General features: G+C 44.0%; 1 protein-coding gene across 2 annotated transcripts in view; it reads right to left on the reverse strand.

The window, feature by feature from the left end:
- The window catches only part of LOC111144186 (decapping mRNA 1A), a 57,075-nt gene that overhangs the window by 3,850 nt on the left and 31,130 nt on the right, over positions 1–22,095 (reverse strand). The window contains exons 5-8 of one of the 2 annotated variants that reach the window (XM_022498380.1): positions 18,419–18,557; positions 14,081–14,194; positions 3,186–3,938; positions 1,140–1,205 (exon numbers count right to left, since the gene is read on the reverse strand). In XM_022498380.1, the coding sequence (XP_022354088.1) occupies positions 1,140–1,205; positions 3,186–3,938; positions 14,081–14,194; positions 18,419–18,557 (1,072 nt within the window). The remainder of the gene's footprint in view (positions 1–1,139; positions 1,206–3,185; positions 3,939–14,080; positions 14,195–18,418; positions 18,558–22,095) is intronic. The other variant, XM_022498381.1, reaches the window with a different exon arrangement.

Consider the following 22,095-nt stretch of genomic DNA (forward strand, 5'->3'; position numbering starts at 1 on the left):
AAAAAAAAAAAAAAAAAAAAAAAAAAAAAGAAGGGAAGGATTATCTGAGTGGCTCAGTTATTTGAGCATTTAACTCTTGGTTTTGGCTCAGGTCATGATTTCAGGGTCATGAGATCGAACCCTGCCTCAGTCTCCATGCTCGGGACGGATTCTCTCTTCCTCTCCCTCTGCCCTCATCCCCACCCCCTGATAAGTAAATAAAATCTTAAAAAGGAGTAAAAAAACCCAGTTACATGAAACATTAGTTTCTTTTGTAGTGTTCAATATATTTATTATACCACCACAGGTATCAAAGACACAAATAAAACTTACACATAAAACGAACATCTACCTCCTTTCCCCAATTAGATGTACTTGTACACTAACAACGGCTAACCAATAGAACACACTAAACCAGAAATAATCAGCATTTTTAGTAACTTCCACATCTGACAGAATCAACAAGCATCTCCATTTCTCCTTCTCCTGCCACCCTCTTTGTTTACAAACAGCCACAGTGTTAAGGGTGTGGCTTCTGGGGCCTGAGCCATCCAGTCTGTTTTTGATGCTGGCGTCGCCCCCGCTGATTCCCAGGCGGCAGGACAAACGACAGGGAAGATGGGTTACCACCACCTGGCAGGAGTGGGCTGCAGTTTCAGTTCTGAGACTTGAGGCCAGGCATAAAGGCTCAAAGGTAAATGGGAAGGTAAAAGTTCAGGAACTGAAACAGTCAGCGTGCACTTCAGGGCTGGCAGGTAATGGAGGGTGGGGACAACTTTTAAAAAGTGAGGCCAGCGAGCAGAGCACGCAGGCCTGGAGCCCGAGCACGGTGGTGATTTAACCAGGCATCAGGGCCTTGCAGGGCAAAGAATATTTCCTCCTCATGGAAACCAGGCTGACACGCTCTCAGCCGACAAACAGCGAGCCTGCCCCCGTCCGCACGGTCAGGGAAGGCATTGTTCCAGAGACCATGACCGGAAGCCCACAGGGGCCACAGCAATGAACTCTGCTGGGGGAGCAGGGCAGCCTGGCCCAGAACGGCACCTGAGAGGGCTCCAGGCCCAAGAGCTGCAACTTGCCACTCAAGCGACAATGTTTTACTTCATGCCCAGCGGAAAAACCTAAAGAGAATGTGTTCTTCAGAGAAAGGGAGAGCTTACCGGGATGGCGCTGGGTAACACCTTAGGCTGGGCAAAGACTTCAGGATCCTGGTTTTGCTGCATAGACTGCAACGTTAAAAAGAAAAGATGAACAGACTTAGCAAGCTTCAATGAAAACTTCCTAACTACCGGGGATAAATTCACTTTAGCAGTTAAGAACAGGGCAGACACTACTAGTTCTGCCTCAACTGCAGGGCGAGGGCCCTGAGACGCCCTCCCGCCCCCTCAGTCTCCCCAAGAACAGGGCTGTGTGCAGAACCTTCAAGGCGTCTCTAAGGAAAAGAGTGGGGACATCCCATGCACGGTTTTGCTGTTGAATCTGTAGAGATGCCACATCCTGGTGGCCTGAAACCTCGATAAGGTGGCACTAGACAGCCTTCATCTAGAGTCACACCTCCACATGCTACGTTTTATCCTTATTCATTGGGAGACAAAGAACTTCTTGTTGTAGAGCAAATACATTTAAAATTCAGTAAAGCCGGGGTTCCTGGGTGGCTCAGTGGGTTAAGCCTCTGCCTTCGGCTCAGGTCATGATCTCAGGGTCTTGGGATCGAGTCCTGCATCGGGCTCTCTGCTCAGCGGGGAGTCTGCTTCCCCCCTCTGCTTGCCTCTCTGCCCACTTGTGATCTCTCTGTCAAATAAATAAAATCTTAAAAAAAAAAATTCAGTGGAGCCCCAGACCCTGAAGGAAATGAGAGGTAAATGCAAATGCACATGCGTTGGGGCCCCTGCAAGGAGGCACAGTGGAGAGCAGGGTGGCGCTGTGGCAGTTCAGGCCGCTGGCCAGGCTTCCAGAGCAGCAGGCCCACTGCAGGGTTGTGGTACTCATCTGTCAGAACATTCTCTCTCCGTAGACTGCACAAAACCTCAACAGAAATGGCCCGAAAGCACAGTTTCAAGATAGAACCAAAACACTGTTTTCTGTCTTTCTGCATAGGACTTTGAAGGAATGGAACAAAACTGTCCATCAACTATGAAATCACATACAATTACTATGATGGACTCTCTGTACACTATTATTTGGTGAAATCTTAAGAATGAGGGTTATTATTAAAGGGCACAGGGCTGAAATCCTGGTGACTCTCACCTGTAAACTTGCCAGCCTCATCCATCACTGAGGGACAAGCCTCTTCACACCTCACCCGCAATCTACCAACAGGTCCCACTGCTCGCACTTGTGAACGAACCCCCTGGTCCATACTCCCAAAGTCAGGCCTCCACCAGCTCAAGACTGGGTAACCACCTGGCCTCCTTCCTGACGGTGGTCCTGCTCCCGTCTTCTCCTTCCCTGTTCACCACCTCTGCTCAAAGCCCTTGGGAGGCCACCCGCCCTCCCTGGGCTCTGAGAACAAGCCTCAGATTGCTTCACATAGTTTCCAAAGCCCTGCTGACTGGCCAGTAACTTCACCTCCAAGCTCCTTCCGCAGGAGATCCGACCACACTACAGGTCTTCATGTTTAGTAAATGCTGCTCATCTCCAGGCCTCTGCACATACTACTTTCCTTTCCTTGTCTCAAACACTCTTCTCTACCTCTAGGGAAGGTCTGATTAACCTCCACTGAGTCTTCAGATCTTAGCTGAACATGAGCTTCACTAGGAAGCTTCACTTGATCCTGTATCTCCAAATCTGGGATACTGTTATGGCACCCCAAGTGTGCCTGGCCCAAGGTGGGCACTCAGTGAATACCAAGGGAACTGGGGATGGGCCAAAGCTGGCGATAATCTGCATCTACGGTCCTGAGTCAAATGTGGACTTCTGGACTTGTGAGGCAGAAACAAACCAACCCTCTACAATGCATGCCCTGATAGGAAAACACTGGTGTGGCTTCTTGGCTTGACCAGCTGCTATCTCTGGGGCAGTGGAACTAAGTCACACCACCACGTATCAGTGATCTGGCTGTTCACAACAGGGCTTCTTACCTCCCGTCTTCCGGCCCCGGATGTACCTAACAGCTGTCTCTTTGAAGGGACTGCGTCCTAGTGGTCACTGTCAAGGCCTCTGAAGCTTCCCCCACCAGTCAGAGCCACCCAGCCTCCTGCCAGTACCTGAAGGGGAGCAAGCACCATGTTGCTCAGGGCTGCTGAGGCTCGAGCTGCTGCAGTCTTGGAGGGAGGCTCTATGAAGCTCTCGGGTGTGGCCAGCTGGCCGGCTGCTGGGGAAAAGCTGGGTGCCACGGCTCCTTTCCCAAGAGACTGCGTCTGTATTTGGTCATGCTGTGGGGTCAACCTGAGTTTCTGGAGAAGATCCACGCTTGGGAGGGATGTACCAGCTGTGTTTGTCACGCTCAGGGGGGCCCTGAAGGGGCTCTGGGTGGCAGTCAGATTGGCATGGCTCAGCTCAGGGACTGGCTGGCTCAGGAGTGGAGACCTCTGTCTCGGCGTGGTCTTCACCGCCTGCATCATGGTGGTGTTTCGGGGTAAGCTGGGCGGAACCTGTGCTGTAGGAGCTTCTGCTGGTAAAGTGGGACTGAGCACAGGGCGCAGTGGGATGGCATAGCCTGGGGCCTGTTTGTCACCAGACTGTGTGATGGAGGCAGGAGTGATCAGCACCGGGGTAGGGACTTCAGGTGGGACTGAGTGGTGGGCAGTAGGATGGACACCCAGGTTTTCCGACTGAGGGGCTCCTCCTGACTGCTCGAAAGAAAATGGTAGGAATGAGCTGGACTCTTTCTGGGAGGCATCTCCTGGCAGCCTCTCCACTTCTTCCGAATCCAGACCCACAACAGCTGGCTGTTCCTTTGGCAAAGAGGTTCCAAATAATTCTTCCACTGTCAGATGTTTGTGTCCAGATGGAGCAGACTACAAAAAACAAATCGAAGCACCCAATGAAAGAAATTTCTTGCAAACCAGTGTAACCAAACTTCTTCCCCATCAACCAAAACAGTTTGCAGAAGCAAGGATGGATGGAGTCTGGAACTAAGGAACCAGCAAACTGAAGATGTGCTAGGGATTAAGGCCGAATCACCTCCCCACACTGGTGGGCAGAAATCTGTATTTATAATAAAACCCAAGTTTTAGGGGCTCCTGGTATAATGTTAGAATTTACCTTTTTTCCTTGGCAAATGGATATAAGGCAATATCTTACCACAAAGTTAATAGTGATTAATTGCCCTATGTCAGCAATGTATATAAGGACATAGGGATCAAATGCTGAGTAAGCAACCCTCCCTTTGTTTTTATACTTCATAGCTCTTGATAAAAAGCTAGCCATTGCACCTTAGGGACTAAGTTCCAGAAATTTAACCTTAGGGACTAAGTTCCAAATTTAACCATTCTGTAAATAGCAGGCCATTCCTTCCTACCACCAAATCACAGAATCCTTAAGAAAAAGCAAAGCACTTACATCTGAAAATGTTAAAAGTTCCATCTGTTATAGTGATCTGGCTTACCGATACCACTGCAATGATCTGAAGGAGAAATACTCATGCTTTTTACTCCTGAGCTATCCTGTACCTTTACTTTAAGCAGGACGGCCATATTCACTTACCGTCTCTTTTTTTTCCCTCTTTATCTCCAAGGTGCCAGGGCCTGTTCTGACCTGGGCCCAGAGGACACAGTAGGAGTAACAAAAAAAGTCTGACCCTGAGCAGGACTTACGTTCTAGTTGGAGACTAACCTAAGTACTTTGAAAACGCTAAGCAACCTCAACATATGTTTTTTCTTTTTTTTTTTTCCCAGTAAGCTCCATGCCCAGTGTGGAGCCCAACACGGGGCTTGAACTCACAATCCTGAGAGTTAAGACCTGTGCTGAGATCAAGAGTCAGATGTTCAACCAACTGAGCCACCCAGGCACCCTTGATATACGCTTTTATTTCTAAAGCATATGGACTAGTTACTCAGATAAATGTTTATGTAGAAAAAGACAATTCACTGAAACACATGGCTTTCAGCACCCGAGAAGGCCTAGAAAGGCCCGGAACTACACTGCATCTGAAGCACAAGCACGAGAGCGGGAGGGTACAACATTTCTACAGGAAAAAAGCGCAGTTTTTCCTCAGGCAAATGTCTGTTTCATCTGTGTGAGCAACAATTACAGGTTTCCCCAGCTATCTGCATGTGGAATGTGCCTAGGAAATGTTCATTAAGCCAAAATGGCAGAAAGTAAAGCAGCAATTATTATTAATTCATATGGAAAATTTTTGACCATTTCTAGACCCCAGAATAATATCTTTTGCTTTTTTTTGGGTTTTTTTTTTTGAGATTTTATTTATTTGTGTGTGAGAGCGAGCAGGGGGGAGAGGCAGAGGCGAGGTAAAGAATCTCAAACTGACTGCTCGTTGAGCGTGGAGCCCGACATGATGGATCCCATGACCCAGAGATCATGACTTGAGCTGAAACCAAGAGCTGGACACTCAACTGACTGAGCCCCCCGGTGCCCCTCTCTTCGGCTTTTCGGATACCTCAGCACACATCCTGCTAACAGACGCACAGAATACTTGGAGACAAAGCGCAGGTGCTTAAGAGCCAGGGATGCCGAGTGCGGTTCCCAGGGCAGGGGCTCGGCGGGCCACTGGCTCCGCACAGGGTGTCACTGCCACTGTGGTCGCCTGCTGCCACACAAACGCCAAATGTTATTTTTGCTTTTTACCTTTATTCATAAAAGCAAAAATCCTCTTTGGATTTCTTTCAGTCAGCAAGGTAGGTACTGATACAGGTCTTCCCTAAAAGCAGAAGTGGCTTCATGCGAACTTCGTGGGACACCCCGATGGGGTTTAGCAGAGGCCGTGGACACCACACGGGGATGGGCGGGGTGGGGAAAGGAGGCCAGCACCCAGGACTGAGGCTGCCAGGGAGCGCACTTCTGAGGGTTGGAAAGCTAAGGGAGTGCCACCGTACAGTCTCTCGCATCGCTTGCTGGGGGAGCGGCGCCAGTGCGGCTACTGGGGCTGAGGAGAACGTAGGTGGGGCGTGATAACAGTGGCGAAGACGCAGAGGCCTCCCCCAGTTGTAAAAAACTAATTTCATACCAAACCACTTCTTCTTAGAAAACATTTTTAAAAAAAGATTCTACTTATTTATTTGAGAGAGAGAAAACACAAGTGGGGTAAGGGCAGAGGGAGAAGCAGACTCCCCGCCAAGCAGGGAGCCTGATGCAGGGCTCGACCCTGGGACTCCAGGATCATGACCTGAGCCAAAGGCAGACGGTTAACCAACTGAGCCACCCAGGTGCCCCGTTAGAAAACACTCAACAAACAGAATTAATGTAATATATCTTGGCAAGTTAACGTGACAAGAGGCTTTGTTTAACTGAAGGAATTGTCAAATGGCAGATTCAGACCCCCCATTAACAATGCTGTAGTGAGACTAGTAAGACCACCTTGTCACAATACTTCCTAGCACCTGAAGGGGATTTTCCAGATTCAGGATCTTGGTTCAAATACAAGGCAGTACTAACATCTATTATACACTGTGGAGGTAAAAAAAAGTGCAAAAGAATGTGTGTGCTTTCATTTATTTATTTTTCTACTTCTGAAAAAGTTGTAGAGCTTCGGGTCTGAAATCAAAGACACCTAGTTTCAATTCCCAGCTGTTAATTGGGGAAATGACAGTCTCTCTATTGAGTTCCCCCATCTGAAAAATGGGGACAACTGTGGCAATTACCTCACAGAGCTGCTGTGAAAATGAAATTCTCAACGTGATGTCTGGTGCCCAACAAGCATTCAGTAAGTGGACGTTGGCGGTTATCATTATATGAACACCATACAGTCTTAACAGCAATCAAGATAAAGTTGTTTCCATGTTTTACGGAACATCAAATAATACATTGGGATATTAAAAATTCATCAAATCCTTCCGGAATATCATACCCGCAAAATGTAAAATAACAACACAGCATCACCTGATGGGCTATCAAGGTTGAGTTATTATAAATCACCCTGTCGTTCCCTGATGCAAGGAGTCATTAAAGATAGTTGTTTAACATTTCAAATCCATTCAGTGTAACTCAAAACAGACAGTGAATTCTCACTTGGGACACACTTCTCTGTCCAGCGCACATAACTGGAACAGGATGCACAGGTTCCATCTCCCCAAGCGAATACTGACTTACTCACTTCTGGATCTCTGGCATTATGAAGGCCTACCGAGGAGCACAAACGTAATTCCTTTTCCCCCAATTTCTAAAAGTTACGGTAGGGGTGCCTTGGTGGCTTAGCCAGTTAAGAGTCCAACTCTTGATTTCAGCGTGGGTCGTGATGTCAGAGTAGTGAGACAGAGCTCTCCACCAGGCTTTGCACTCAGCAGAGAGTCTGCTTAAGATTCTCTCTCTCTGCCCTTCCCCCCCACTTGAGTGCACGCTCTGTCTCTCAAATACATAAATCTTAAAAAAAAATTATGGTAAATATATGTACCAAAATTTAGCACTATAACCACATGGAAGTGTAGAACTCAGCGGCATTCAGGACACTCACAATGCTGTGTAACTAACCAAGATTTCTTTCCCTCATCCACAGTCCCGATAATCTCCATTCGACTTTCTGTTCCTATCAATCTGCCTACTCTGGGCACCTCATTCAAGTGCAGTCACATCATATTTGTCCTTTTGTGACCAGCTTCCTTTGCCCAGCATCCTGTCCTTGAGGTTCATCGACGCTGTAGCAGGTGTTAGAGTCTCCTTCCTTCTAAAAACGCTGACTAGTAACTCCATCATGTGCACATCCCACCTCTCATTTATTCATTCTTCTGAAGACTGATACAAGTTGTTCCCACCTTTTTGCTACTGTGAATAATACTGCTGTGAACATTAGTGCAAAAGTACTTGTCTTCATCCTTGTTTTCAATTCTTTTGGGTATATACCCAGGAATAGAACTGCTGGTTCATATGGTAATCCCATATTTGACTTTTTGAGGAACTGCCATACTGTTTTCCAAAGCTGCCGCACCATTTTACTTCCCCAACAGTGCTGCAAGAGGGTTCCGGGTGCCCAACACTCCTGCCAGCATGCTGGCCATTTCTAGATCTTTTTGAGAAGATGACTATTCAAGTCCTTTGCCCATTTTTGAATTGGGTTAATTCTTTTTTTTTTTTTTTTTTTTTTTTTTAAGATTTTGTTGATTTATTTGACAGACAGAGATCACTAGTAGGCAGAGAGGCAGGTAGAGATGGGGAAGCAGGCTCCCTGCTGAGCAGAAAGCCCGATGCAGGGCTCGATCCCAGGACCCTGAGATCATGACCTGAGCTGAAGGCAGAAGCTTAACCCACTGAGCCACCCAGGCACCCCTGGTTAATTCTTTTTTATACACATTATGTTTAAAACAAAATGGTCAAGACTGCTTGGCAAAAAAAGTACTTGAAAACTACACTAACTGTTATTCATTAGCACAAATTATGTAGATCTTTACCACCACGTTCTATTTCATACAGATGTATAGACACACAAAAAAGTGTTTAGATAAACATACTTTGAAATATACAGACCATATTGGGGCTATTTTGTGGAAACTTGAGTCTTTCCCAGGTAAGAATACAAATATTTTTATGCTATAAGAAAAGGATTCGGGCACCTGAGTGGCTCAGTCGGTTAACTGTCCGACTTCGGATTTTGGCTCAGGTTGTGAACTCGGGGTAGTAGGATTTAGAGCCCTGAATCAGGCTCTGTATTGAGCTTGGAGCCTGCTTGGGATTCTCTCTCTCCCTCTGCCCCGCATTCCCCCAACCCCCTGCTCATACGTGCGTGCTCTCTCTCTCCCTCAAAAAAACACAAAAAGGAAAAAAAAAAAGAAAGAATGAGTAAACAACAGGACCTGGGGAATATTCAACATGAAATATACCTTAGGCTTCAAAACATGGCAATTATTCAGGTAGTAATTTTCACCTGTCCAATGGAACATAATTCAACTTTTGAAAAATTAAAATTACCTGCATGTATACTTGGACTGTTTTTACACTTTAAAAAAAGGTATTTCTAATGGTTTAAAATTGACTTCACATTAAAAAATGCATCTATATGGGAAAGCCCTGAACCCTGACTGCAAAAGCAGCAGAAAGTTCCCAGATTTCTCCATTGGGGCCTCCCTCTAACTTCTGCCCAGCCAGAAACATTCTCAGACTTTCTCTGGAATAGGATGCATGGTAGGGCATTAGGGTTTCAGGGGAATCTCACATAAGAAGGGACAGATGAAGTTACGACGGCAAGCAGAGAAGCCACAGACAGAACACTCACCGAGTGGGAGGCCCTGTGCTAAGCACTTCACATGCATTACTCTTCTGATCAGTGAGGGCCACGCTGTTATCACTGCCATCTTGCAGGTGACACCCAAGTACAACAGAACCAGAGTCAACCTAGTTCTCATGATAAGTCCATGTTCTTAATCATTATGCCCTGAACTGACTGATATATCAATATATTCCAGGTGAATTAATCAACTGGATGGTGAAAATGACTTCTAGAAAACAGAAGTATATCAACAGCTTGAATAACTGAGGGGCAGCTACAGGTCAGAATGTACTCACTTTTAGAAATACTTATCACTGGCTGAATCAGTCATGAGAGGGAAGTGAACAAAGCATGCTTCTCCACACAAAAGCTTTATAGTCTCTGCATCTGAGAGGACCCCTCTCTCCCTTCTCCGCCCACGACAGAAAAACTGCTAGGCTGCTCTAGTAGTTGGCCTTACTTATTCATGGATTCGTCTTCCCTCATCCATAGAAAAGGTGAATTTTATTCTTCCTTTGTCTGAATTCTGTGTTTTGCAATGCTTCACTTCTATCAAGTGTTAGTCTGACCATTCCCCCTTGCGAAATGGAATTCAGGGAGCAACAGTGTATGGTGCACAACAAAATTCTAGGCTTCACACTGCTCCTTCACCCTACAGCTCTCACCAGTTAGGGAATTTCCTATTTCTGTCTCGATCTACGGTGTCCACGTCAGATTTCCTACCTGGTCAGTGTACTGGGCACACCAGAAGCTATGTATTTTTTTTTTTTTTTTTAAGAATTTACTTATTTATTTGAGAGAGATAGCATAAGCAGGGGAAGGGCAGAGGGAGAAGGAGAAGCAGACTCCCTGCTGAGCAGGGAGCCCAACATGGGGCTTGATCCCAGGACTCCAAGATCATGATCTGCGCTGAAGTCAGATGCTTAACTGACTGAGCCACCCAGGCGCCCCTATGTCCCTATGTATTATTCTTAACCCCAGGAACCACCCCCCGCCAATTTATATATATCTATATATAATGTACTAGGTAAATAGTCCCAAGGGAATTTTAGCAAGTGAATTATGGAACTGAAATGGAATTTAATCCATGAAGAGTTGACGGCATTATTCCCTCCGCAGCACCAGATGGCAGTGTTGCCCAACAAGTGTACTATCTGTGCGCAGGGCTGCTGATGGCTTTAAGATAATTTTAGTCAAACACATGGCTTCTGACATTATCCAGATTCCAATATTCTACAAAGTTCTGTCACTGTGGTCTAGAAAATGGACTTTGAGAGGGATGTGCGAATGAAGGTGCTCCTCAGAGGGTCTAATTCTCTGTGTGTCCACTTCAATCCTGTGTGTCCACAGATCTGTCACTGGTGCTTTTGCTGGAAGGCTGAGCATGCACAGCTCATCACTCCCTTCATCTTTCAATGGACAGTGTTTTATGGCTCTTAAGGCATTCTTCTGGGTCCACTTCTTCACCGCCCATCTGTTGTTAACTTGGCTTGAAAGCTTATTACACAGTCTTTAATGTATAATACAATAGAATCTGTGCATGAAAATAATTGTCCTTAAACTTAATGACTACGATTCCTTTTCGGTGCAGTTACCCTATTTGTGACAAATGAACTCAGTTGTTATTGCTTTTAAGACAGTGGAAATTTTGTATCTCTTTATCTGGGTGGTGGTTACAATGTTTAAAAGTTACATCTTTAGAAAGTTATAAGGTTTACACTTGAGATTTGAATTTGTTTACTATGTGTTAATTATACACCAGTAAGAAAATGCTCATATCCTAAAGTAGCCAGATTTTTACAAAATTACCCTGGGTCTCACTTTTCACACACACACACAATAATGATATTAATGCTAGCTTCATCTCACGGTTATATAATTTCTGTGTGAAGAGCTATTTTCTGTACAGTAAAAATGATGCTAACACCAGGTGCCACGGGACTTAAGAAACAAAGCTAAGGGTATTCTGTCTGTTTTTACTTGCATGGAAATTTCTGCACAGTTACTGTTTCCTCTCTGCCTTTCTTTCCCTGGCCGTGGCCACAGGTATTGCTCCAACCTGCTCCCGTGCCCATTTAGGCAAGAAGAGCGCGGCCTGGCACCTGCCAGACTCTCAAGAGACAAGGCTGCTCTGCCGCAGTGCTGAGGCCAGACTCCAGATACTGGGCTCGGCATTGGCAACTTTTTTGTCTGTCTTTTCAGAAAGCAGGCACTGATTCCGCAAGCCTAATTTTAACTATAATAGGGATTTGTAATAGGAAACCTCTTCTATCCGAAGGTTTGTGTTCTAAATGGTTCTCTGGGTCTTGGATCTGTTCCTTCATTTGGTTCTCACAGTCGCTCTGGGAGTTAGGCAGCACAAGAATCCTTAATCCCAGGACTCAGAAAGGAAAGGGGAAGTGACTCATGAATCAAAGAGGGGATGTGACTGGCCCAGTGAACATTCGGGCTGATACACCAGACAAGAAGGAACACAGGGATGCTGTTCCTTCTCTCCCTCAACATTTATTTTGTAAAAACTAGATGTTACATCACAACTGTTAACATACGTTTGACCTTCAGAACTCTAAATGCAAATACAGTAAAAATGGAGCATGGGAATGCAGTACAAAAAATCTGGCTTGGGGCGCCTGGGTGGCTCAGTGGGTTAAAGCCTCTGCCTTCGGCTCAGGTCATGATCCCAGGGTTCTGGGATCAAGCCTCACATCTGGCTCTCTGCTCTGTGGGGAGCCTGTTCCTCCTCTCTCTCTGCCTGCTTCTCTGCCTGCTTGTGATCTCTGTCTAATAAATAAATAAAATCTAAAAAAAAAAAACAAAACCTCGCTTAAATTATCACCTAAATACTTAAAAACATTATGGATACATTGCTGATGGGAATGTTAATGGCACAGCATCTCTGGAAAACTCTATGGCAGTTTCTTAATAAACTAACACATGGTATTACCAAGTGACCCACATTTGCATACCTACCATTTTCCCCAGAGAAATGGAAATCTGTGTACAAACACCTGTGCACAAGTGTTCAAAAACCTATGCACAAATGTTCACAGAAGCTTTACTCGCAATAGCTAAAAAGTGAAAACAACCCAGATGTTCCTTCAACAGGCAAATGGTTAGAAATGGTTAAACAAATCTTGGTACTCCTACTTGACTGGGCAGCAGAATAAAAGAGAATAAAGAGAACACACTACTGATAAACCCAATAATTTCAATGACATCTCCAGGAATCATGCTGAGTGAAGAAAGACACTCCCAAAAGGTTATATATTATATAATTCCATTTATGTAACTTTCTTGAAATGACATTATAGAATGGGGGACAGACTAGTGGCTGCCAGGGCTAGGGATGGGAGGAGGGGAAAGGCAGGAAGGTGTGACGGGGAGTCAATAAAAGGGCAACACGAAAGACCCTTGTGTTGATGTAAGTCTTCAGGATCTTGACCATTGGGGTGGATACACAGAGCTATGCAGAACATTAAATCACACAGAGATACATACATGCACATACACACAGAAATGAATGTGAAGACAACTGAGCAAATGTGAGCCACATGGGCAGACTTTGTCAATATCCTGGCTGTGATGCTGTACTTTACTCTGCAAGCTGTCGTCAGTGTGGAATGGGTAAAGGGTATGTGGGATCTGTCTGTATTATTTTTTGTAATTGCACGTTTATCTGTAATTATCTCAAAGTAAAAAGATTAGTTAAAAAACTATGGGTTTTGGGGTGCCTGGGTGGCTCAGTCAGTTAAGTGGCTGCCTTCAGTTCAGGTCATGATCCCAGGGTCCTAGGATCGAGTCCCACATCAGGCTCCCTGCTCAGCAGAGAGCCTGCTTCTCCCTCTCCCTCTGCCTGCAGCTCTGCCTACTTGTGCTCTCTCTCTGTCAAATAAATAAATAAAATCTTAAAAAACAAAAAACGAAAAACAAAACCATGGGTTTTTGCACTTGGTATCTGTTCATTTACCAAGTCATCAGCTATAAAGAAAACTAATTCAGTCAATAAACACGATAGATGCTAGGTGCTGAAAACATGGCAATGAACAAGACAGGCAAAACTGTCTGTCCCTATGGAGCTTACACTTAGGTGGGGAGGAGACACAGTATGCCCAGTAAAGAGTATCACAAACCTTGATAGCTGGTGAAGCCATAGGGAGAAAATAAGATAGAGGACAGCAGTAAGGCAGGATTGTTCCGGTGACCAGACAAGGCTTCACCCGTATGGAGGACACTTGAGACTTGAAAGAAGAAAGGGAGCAAACCCTGTCTGGGAGGAAAGTATTCAACAAAATGGGGAATAGCAAGTGCAAAGGCCTGTCCTGAGGCAGGGGTGAGTCTGGCACATGCATGGAAAGGCAGAAGAGCCAACGAGGCTGGGGCCAAGTGAGCAAGGCAGAGAGAGAAGATGAGGCACGGGTTGGGGGCCAGAGCAGGTCGGGCCTGGGGGACCCCTGGCATGGCTGATTCAGTGAGAGGGGGCACCACTGGAATGTTTTAAGCAGAGGAACACCATAATCTCACTTAGGTCGAATCAGGGTTACTCTGGCGGCTCGGTGAAGAAGAGGTAAGAGGGTGGTAAGGACAAAAGTTCTACAACCAGAGTGGGGGCTCCTGCAAAATCCAGACGGAAAGATAGGACAAATGATAAAAGTGGACGTTAGCATGTTGCTGGTATGCACCTTGACAGATAAATGACAAATCATATAACACCGTGTTAACATCCTTACAAAATACTACTCTGTGTTTTGTTACCGTGGACAAAGCTAAGGCTTTAGTTGTACAGACCTTATCTTGTGACCCCGATGGCATCTCTTCTAGAGTCTCGGTGCTTCCCAGATTGGAGAGCTGACTACTTGGCTGTAACCCAGGGCTGGAGATATTGGAGTCGCCCATCTGATTCTGTAATTAAAAGGAAAAGTATATCATGTGAAAACTTTGCTATTATTTGGCTAGCAAAACATCATATGTACTAAGCTATCAAAATTAACATGTACCCGGGCTGAAGTTTGGGGCTTTTTTTTTTTTTTTTTTTAAATCTAGTCTCTTGAGAGTGCTCTAAACTGTTTGTGGTGTCTGTTTTGACATGGGTAATAGTCAGCAGATGCTGGATCAGAGAGCTCAAATATAACTTTAGTTTCTAGAGTGTGTAATTCCACATCCATCTAGTGATCTTTTTTAGGCTTTTCTCTTTTTCTTTTCCTTTTCTTTTTTTTAGCACAGTGTTAGGCACTCCAATGTTAAAAGAATGGCTAAGAGGCATTTTTTTTTTCTATTCAAATGACTTAATCCTTATTTCAGAACATCTTTTACTCAGTGTTTCCCAGTTACCTAGAGGTGAAAGAGTGTGGGAAAGCCTATGAAGTACCTTTTGGAAACATCTAGTACTGAAGTAGCGGACAATTCTCCACGTCACACAGTGCCCATGAGGTAAGTGTGGCCACCAGACAGTCCTACAGCATTACTGACTACATTCCCTGTGCAGTACTGTTCATCCCCGGGACTCACTCGTTTTCTATCTGGCAGCCTATACCTCTTAACCCCCTTCAACTATTTCACCTGCTTATAAAACAGCTTCATCTCCCACCACCTCTTTATGCAACACCACCAACATCCTTTATCAACACATTATGGAGAATGCCTGGAATTAAACTGTATCAGAGATAAGCTCAAAACACTGCTCACAGCAAGTTCCCAGAACAGAAGATATAAAATGCTCAGAAGCATTTTTAAAATTGAGTTTGCACATAAAAATCCCAGCTTGTTATTTTCAGGGAGAGGCTGGATACCTTGGCAACAACCAGCCAGAGCTGAGCTGCAGGTGACCCTCTGATGCCGGGCCAGGCTCTGTCTGCATCGGGTCCACCCCGACCCGCTGCACGTGCTCCCGTGGCCCATGTGGTTTGGGGGGCAGCTGAGTCTCCTATATTTACTCAACATGAGCTACAAGATGGGTTATGCTTTAAAAGGTCTTGGGAACTTCAGATATTTTTTCATACATGTGCAGGACTTTTCTTGGAAAGTTTCCTGAGTATGTTGATGACACTCTAGTATTTGTATGGATTGGGGGAAGTGGACAATCAAAAACTTTCTTGAGGTTAATTTTACAATATTTGGTAAAAACCTTAAAAATGTCAAAATCCACAGCACATACCCTCCCCAAAGACTGATGAATCACAGACCTGTACCCCTGAAACAAATAACACATTATATGTTTAAAAAAAAAAAAAAGTCAAAATCCTTTGATCTACCAATTCCATTTCAAGTAATTTACCTTAAGAGAAAATGTCCAACATGAAGACTTAGCTACAGGATATATTTCTGAGTTCTTAAGAGAATCACAAAAAACCCCCAGCGTATTGTTTATGTAAGGCATGGAAGGAAAAATATGCAGCTATTAATATCATTGTTCTCTTTTTCAAAGACTTTTCATTCTACCAAAAGCAATCTCACAAGGACTCCCTGTGAGAGGAACAGCTACCGTCACAAAGACATTGCTCTTTGGGAAAAAAACTAGTTATGAAAGAGTTAATAAAATAGACTTTTAAAACTAGTTAATAAAAGTAGTGTAGAGAAATGTACCACACACACTGGGACATATTTATACATACTTTTGGAAGGATACATAATCAAGTATTATCAGTAATTATTTCTAGGTGGTGGGACTGTGTCTTTTTCTTCTCCTCTAATCTTTAAATATAAAATACAAACAACCCCACAAAAATCTAGGATAATTTCTGTGGTTAGAAGCAACGCAACAAGGAGCAACTGTAAAGAACTGTGGGCTTAGCTATCTTTCTTTACATTAAAAAAGGTAAGTTGGTCGAAACAAACTATGGGACTGCCAGGGAGGTGTTTACTATAGACTGTTCTTATCTCCAAGCAGTTTCTATTATAAATCCTTTACCCCAAAATCTGGAATTTCATTCATTGCATGACACACAGTGGATGGGGGAGTTTTAGGATTGGGAGCACATCCCATTGCTGAGGTGTGGTTTGTAACCTGCCCTTGACTCTGTCAATCTAAGTCTCTACCTAAAGATAAACGAAGGAGCCATCTGGAACCATGCCACAGCTGAGAGCGTGCACGCAAACACTGAGATATGAATTCATGGGTCACTGCTAATACCAAGCCCATTTGGTGAGATGACAGGCAAGTGCAGATAAGAAAACAAAACTGTTCTTTCAGGAAGCTCCGTCTATGTACAGATAGTTTTCAAAAACAGAAATAATGCGTCATAAAGTAATTACCAAAGATTTGACTAAGTTCCCAAAGGTTTTAGTTTTAGACATCATTTTATTGATCCCACACCATGGGAACATTTTCTTTACAACAGTTCTTTGCTACGGTGCTCCCCATATTCCTACTTTCACAATGTGTATTAACCAGGAATCAGGTCAGATTTTCAGACTGCCTGCTTGACCTCAAGTTCCTTGACAGCTCTGTGTACAAAAACTAAGCTTCTGTTCCTCTTTCATTTTGTGGCCACTCTCTCCTTAGCCTGAGGAGTAGGCTGGGGCACCTTCTAGAACGCCAGCTCTGGTGTACAGGCCCGACACTTTCTGTCCTGTGTGACAGCACGGTGACCTAGTCATCACTACGTATGCGCCACGGAGCCCTGGGTTTATTAGTTACCTGCTATCAGAACACAGAAAAGCCTCTACAAAAACTGAAAGAGGCATCTGTGTAGATAATCCAGATCTTATTAAGGATATGAGGGGACCTGGGGGGAATATAAGGTGACCTGCAAGTACAAAAAGTGATTCTTAAAATTTATTCTCATCCAGCTCCCTAGACATCAATGAATCTACTACAGAGATGACTGCTTTTCCTATATTAATTTTCACAGATCCAGAAATTCCTCCTAATTCTCTATGAGACACTGAGGCATTTGGTATAACTTGAAACTTCTCATGGACTCCACTGTATACTTCTCTACACCGGAGATGGGCCTTCCTTTGGTGTCTAAATAGAACTTCCTTTATCAGAGGAAACTCCCTTCCAGAGCACTACTTCCAAAGTTTGCTTCCTAAACTAGATTTTTGAGATGCAAAGGGGAGTATGTGAAAAATGGTCCTGTGGTTAAATTAACTTGGGAATTTATTATAGGACCTCTCAGAGTCTTGAGCATTGCTTAGCCCCATGAAGATGGGGGAAGAGGAGCCACGTAAACAATGTTTCCTTAACTCACTTGACCAACTGGAACCTTTCCGTAAGGATCACTTGCTAACCATGTAGAGGCTACTGTTAGAGCAGAACCGTTTGGGAAATACACCAGAGAGTGGTTTTCATACCTTATTCCTTAAACTTTGGGTGAGGTGAGGATTACACAAAAAATGAAAGAAAATACTTAACGAAATACGAGTAGAGAGTAAGGTGACAATTATAATTCCATGACAACAAAGTGCCGCAGTGGGAACCTTCAGTCCTGCTCCTAGGAAGCGTGGGCTCTGAAGTGCCCACGTCAAGCAAAAAGCCAGGATAGTTCCGAAGCCAAATGTGCAGTTTGAAGACCACTAAGGAAATATGCACTGCCTGACACACAGTAGACAGTTCGTAAGTGTGTATTAAATAAATTAACAAATGTACTGCAACTTCCATTTTATTCAACCTGGGGAGGAAATGTTATGATTTAACTTTTAAACTAACACACAAAAGAGAAGAAAAAAAAAAAAAAAGAATTCTAGAAAAGCTTCTCATGTGGGTAAAATCTAAATGCTGCTTATTAAAGGCCGTGAACCCACCACTAATTAGAGACCATAAATATACCCTTTAGTATTAGCAGGTGCAAATGATCAGACTACATAAATTCCTAAGCCCTAGCAAAGACTGCAGGGGCGAACAACAGGCAAGAAGCTTTTTCAGAACTACCTGTTGCAGGCTAACTTCTGCACCCTGAAACCATTTTCTCCCATAGTAATGACAGAAAAAGAACATTCTACACTTTCATGCCAGCTCAAGGACTCTGAGATAAGCAAATTTCTTTCCCTGTCTTTTGGGCTAGAAACAGTAAGATGCACTTTCTTTTTGGACTAATTCTCTCTCCCGGCCTTGAGGTAACTTCTACAGCACATGAGACCCTGGCAGGCCTCCTCCCCTCTTGGTCCTCCCAGTCAGCATCTCACCCTCTCATATTCATCCTTGGCTCTGCTTAGCATCTCCAGGATGTCGATGGGCCTGTGATCACTGCAGCCATTGGCCTGGCTGGGACTCTGCTTGTCCCGAGCAGCTTGCTGGGACCGCCGTGTCTCCTCTTCTACAACACTAGTGGAAGAGAAACAGGTTTCAGAAAGACTTCTTTAGACACAACCTGACCCATGAACTCTCCTGGTGCTCGTCTTCTCAGGAAATGGAAAGAACGTCGTAGGATACACAGCCCTCCCAATACAAACGCAGGGCCTCGGTTACCTCATCCTGGGACTACGTGACTGACCGCTTCACCAGCTCATGCACAGCAATGCCGACTGATGGTGTCTCACTGTTAGGAAAGAAGTATGGAACCTCTTCTAGCATTGGTGGGAGCAGTAAGTTAAAAAAGACAAAATTATTTCTTTCTCTTTTTTGAAGTCTCTCAGACTCAGTCAAGTACCAGGTAGAGTACATTTTCAGATGGACATGCCAGCAAGACAAAGGCAGGCTGCAGAGCTGAGGAGCCCACTGTGCAAATTTTGTACCGACACCGGACTACCGAAGAGGGAGAGGACCTTCTTGAGAAGAGAGGTCTCAGGGAATCTTCAAAGGTTTCCCTTATTCTCTTCTTAGAAATCAGTGAGTGGGTGGTTGAGGTCAGGGTGATTGTGGCAATGCTCTTTATTCTGATTGGTGCTTACGCTAATTCTGCACTTGAAAATACATAAAGCGAGAAAAGCTGAAGGTTAAGAATGCCACTGATAGGTTCTTTTTAAAGTTCATTTAGGTTTTAATCCCAGCTTTACTGAACAGGCTCATCAGCCACAGGTTATTATGGGCACAGACCCAGCTTGATAACTGTATGAACTGAGAATCTTCTGGATAGTGATAAGGATAGGCAATAAAATAATTCAGGAGCAAAAGTTTTGAGTTTTTGTTTCTGAATAACTGAAGTAGGACAAGAACAGGCTGCTCAGTGTATGTTCGCTGCTTTAAGACAGCCTGCCCAGGAGCTCCCATTAATGTGTGGGGGATGGTTCTTGTATTCGAAAACATTACACAATACTAAACAGAGCCTTTATTTTTTAAACAGCAGAATCATTTGCAGTTTTTAACATGCTAACATGTATTATGATTCTCCAAGAAGGGTGGGCTTATAAATTTTCCCAAGTTTATTTGACCACAGAATCTTCTCCTGAGGTGGGATTTGTTTGGAAAATGCTACTTTAAGATAATGTCATTTCTCTATCTAGAATCTAATAGCTCTGAATAGGATGACAGGTCAATTTTTTTTTTTTTTTTAAAGATTTTATTTATTTGACAGAGAGAGCGAGAGAGCACAAACAGGGAGAGGGAAAAGCAGGGTCCCCACTGAGCAGGAGGCTGATGTGGGGTTCAATCCCAGGACCTGGGATCATGACCTGAGCTGAAGGCAGATGCTTAACTGACTGAGCCACCCAGGCAACCCTGGGATGATTATTTCTAAAATGAATGTACAATCATAGACTTTACAGTAGAGTGAAAGAAGACCTGTATGTGATATGAGGATCTGACCAATTAGAATCAATACTGTTTCTTTTATATTCATACTGGGAAAGGAAGATTGTATTGTCACAGCTGTGGGGTCTGCTGCAAAGGAAAAGAAGACTGGATAGACATATTGGTTATTTCTTGATGGTGGGTCACAAGCAATTTCACTTTCCTTTTTTGCACTTTTCTTCATTTGCCATAATTAACAGGTGCTCCTTTAATAATCAGGAGAAAAAAAGATTGCTATTTCAAGTGACTTGTATTTACAATCAGTTATAGGCTGCACTGGTCTGAATCCACCTTTTCTCAGGACTCTGGTCATGCAGCCTATTTCTCCTACCTCCTGCCATGCTGCCTGGCTTGCCCAGGCTGGCACTCCTCTTCCCCCTGACCTGGACAGGATCTGTAATTTTGATTCGAAAGAATAACATTTTTTTTCTTTTCTTTCCCTTTTTTTCCTTTCCCCTTTCCTTTCTTTTTCCTCCCTCCCTTCCTTCTTTCCTTCTTCTCTCTCTTTCTAAATAAACTTTATGCCCAAATAGAGCCTGAACTCCTGACCCTGAGATCAAGAGTAGCGTACTCTACTGACTGAGCCAGCTAGGCACCCCCAAAGGGAAGAACACTTCTAGCAGTCACCACTGCTCACCGGTGGAACAGGCCACCTTACAAAGCTCACCACTGCTGTAAGCAGAAGCTATCCAGATGATAGAAGCGACAGGAATGATGCTTGGACTCTGAAAGGCCTTTTCCAATCCAAACTCTGTGAGGAACACCCCTGCCTCTTGCCCTTCTCTCAAATATGCTCCAAGCCTATCTGTAAAATCAGGAATAAAGCTTACTTCCACGAGTTCCCCAAATCTCATAGCTTATATAAATAAGTGTTTATTGTTTTGTTTTGTTTTTTTTTTTAAGATTTTATTTTTTTATTTAGTTGACAGACAGAGATCACAAGTAGGCAGAGAGGCAGGCAGAGAGAGAAGGGGAAGCAGGCTCCCTGCTGAACAGAGAGCCCTATGCGGGGCTAGATCCCAGGACCCTGGGACCATGACCTGAGCCGAAGGCAGAGGCTTTAACCCACTGAGCCACCCAGGCACCCCAAGTGTTTATTGTTAAGAAAAGTTTCTGGCAGAGTGGATTTCCTCTTTAGGAGAGTCAGCATTTCCTAAGTTTAGTGGATTTTCAACTTTGCCACTGACTAGAGAGGATTTCCAAATTCGGATACAGTACAGGTCTAGAAGTTTGCTTGTTCTCCCACACAAACATCTTTTGGAATACGTCAATTTCTTTACTTGGAGAATTGTTACCATATTGTGGCTGCGGAACAGTGATTGAACAGGATGGGCACCGACAAGCACAGTTATTGACACATAATATGTCCATCCCAGGGTCACCTGTGTTTCTGGTTGGCAGAGATGATATTCTGAAATATGTGGCAAAGAGTGGCTGTACACAGGCAAAGTCAGAGCAAGGAAAGATAAAGTAGTCTTTTTTTATCTTTGGTGACCAGAACACCATTTATCACAAAGTTAATGTTAACATATAAGGTATTCTCTTTGGCCATAAATAGGTCAGACACTTAGAACTCTTTATCAACAGTTTCATAAGGGCACTCTAATCACTTTCAATACCTCCCCCGCTTCTAGTAAAATCAGCTGAAAGCATAAGCAAATGGGTCTCTTTGGGGCATTTCTTATGAAAGAACCCAAAGGCTCTTCTTTTCCCTTCTGCTTTTTGTTTCTACTTTCTCTCCCTATTTTGGTTCCATACAATATTTTCAGATAGGCCTTCAGTCTTCTGCCTCATTTACCTGATGTCTTACATGAGGGTTATCAATGGCCCTGATAGTTTATAAAAAAGCTCAAATTGCTTCCCTGTAAATAGCTGTTAAAGCTAAAAGAGACACAGTTCTCACTTGGGGACCCCAAAGCTCTCAATCTGCAGGAGACAGTCTATATATTAATATATTCCAAAGTTTGGATATTTAGGGAAAATATTCTGGATTTCAGAATAACCAAGACTCAGCAAATCTGTGTCTTCTAAGTAATTAGAAGTAGAGTGCCTTTGCTGTAACTTTCAAAACTACAAAAAAGTAGTCATCAAATAAGCAAATGGCTTTGTAAAAAACAGTTTTAATTAATTAATT

This window comes from Enhydra lutris, unplaced genomic scaffold (assembly GCF_002288905.1).
Source record: "Enhydra lutris kenyoni isolate GAN:26980312 unplaced genomic scaffold, ASM228890v2 scaffoldscaffold10, whole genome shotgun sequence".
NCBI classification, from domain to species: Eukaryota; Metazoa; Chordata; class Mammalia; order Carnivora; family Mustelidae; genus Enhydra; species Enhydra lutris.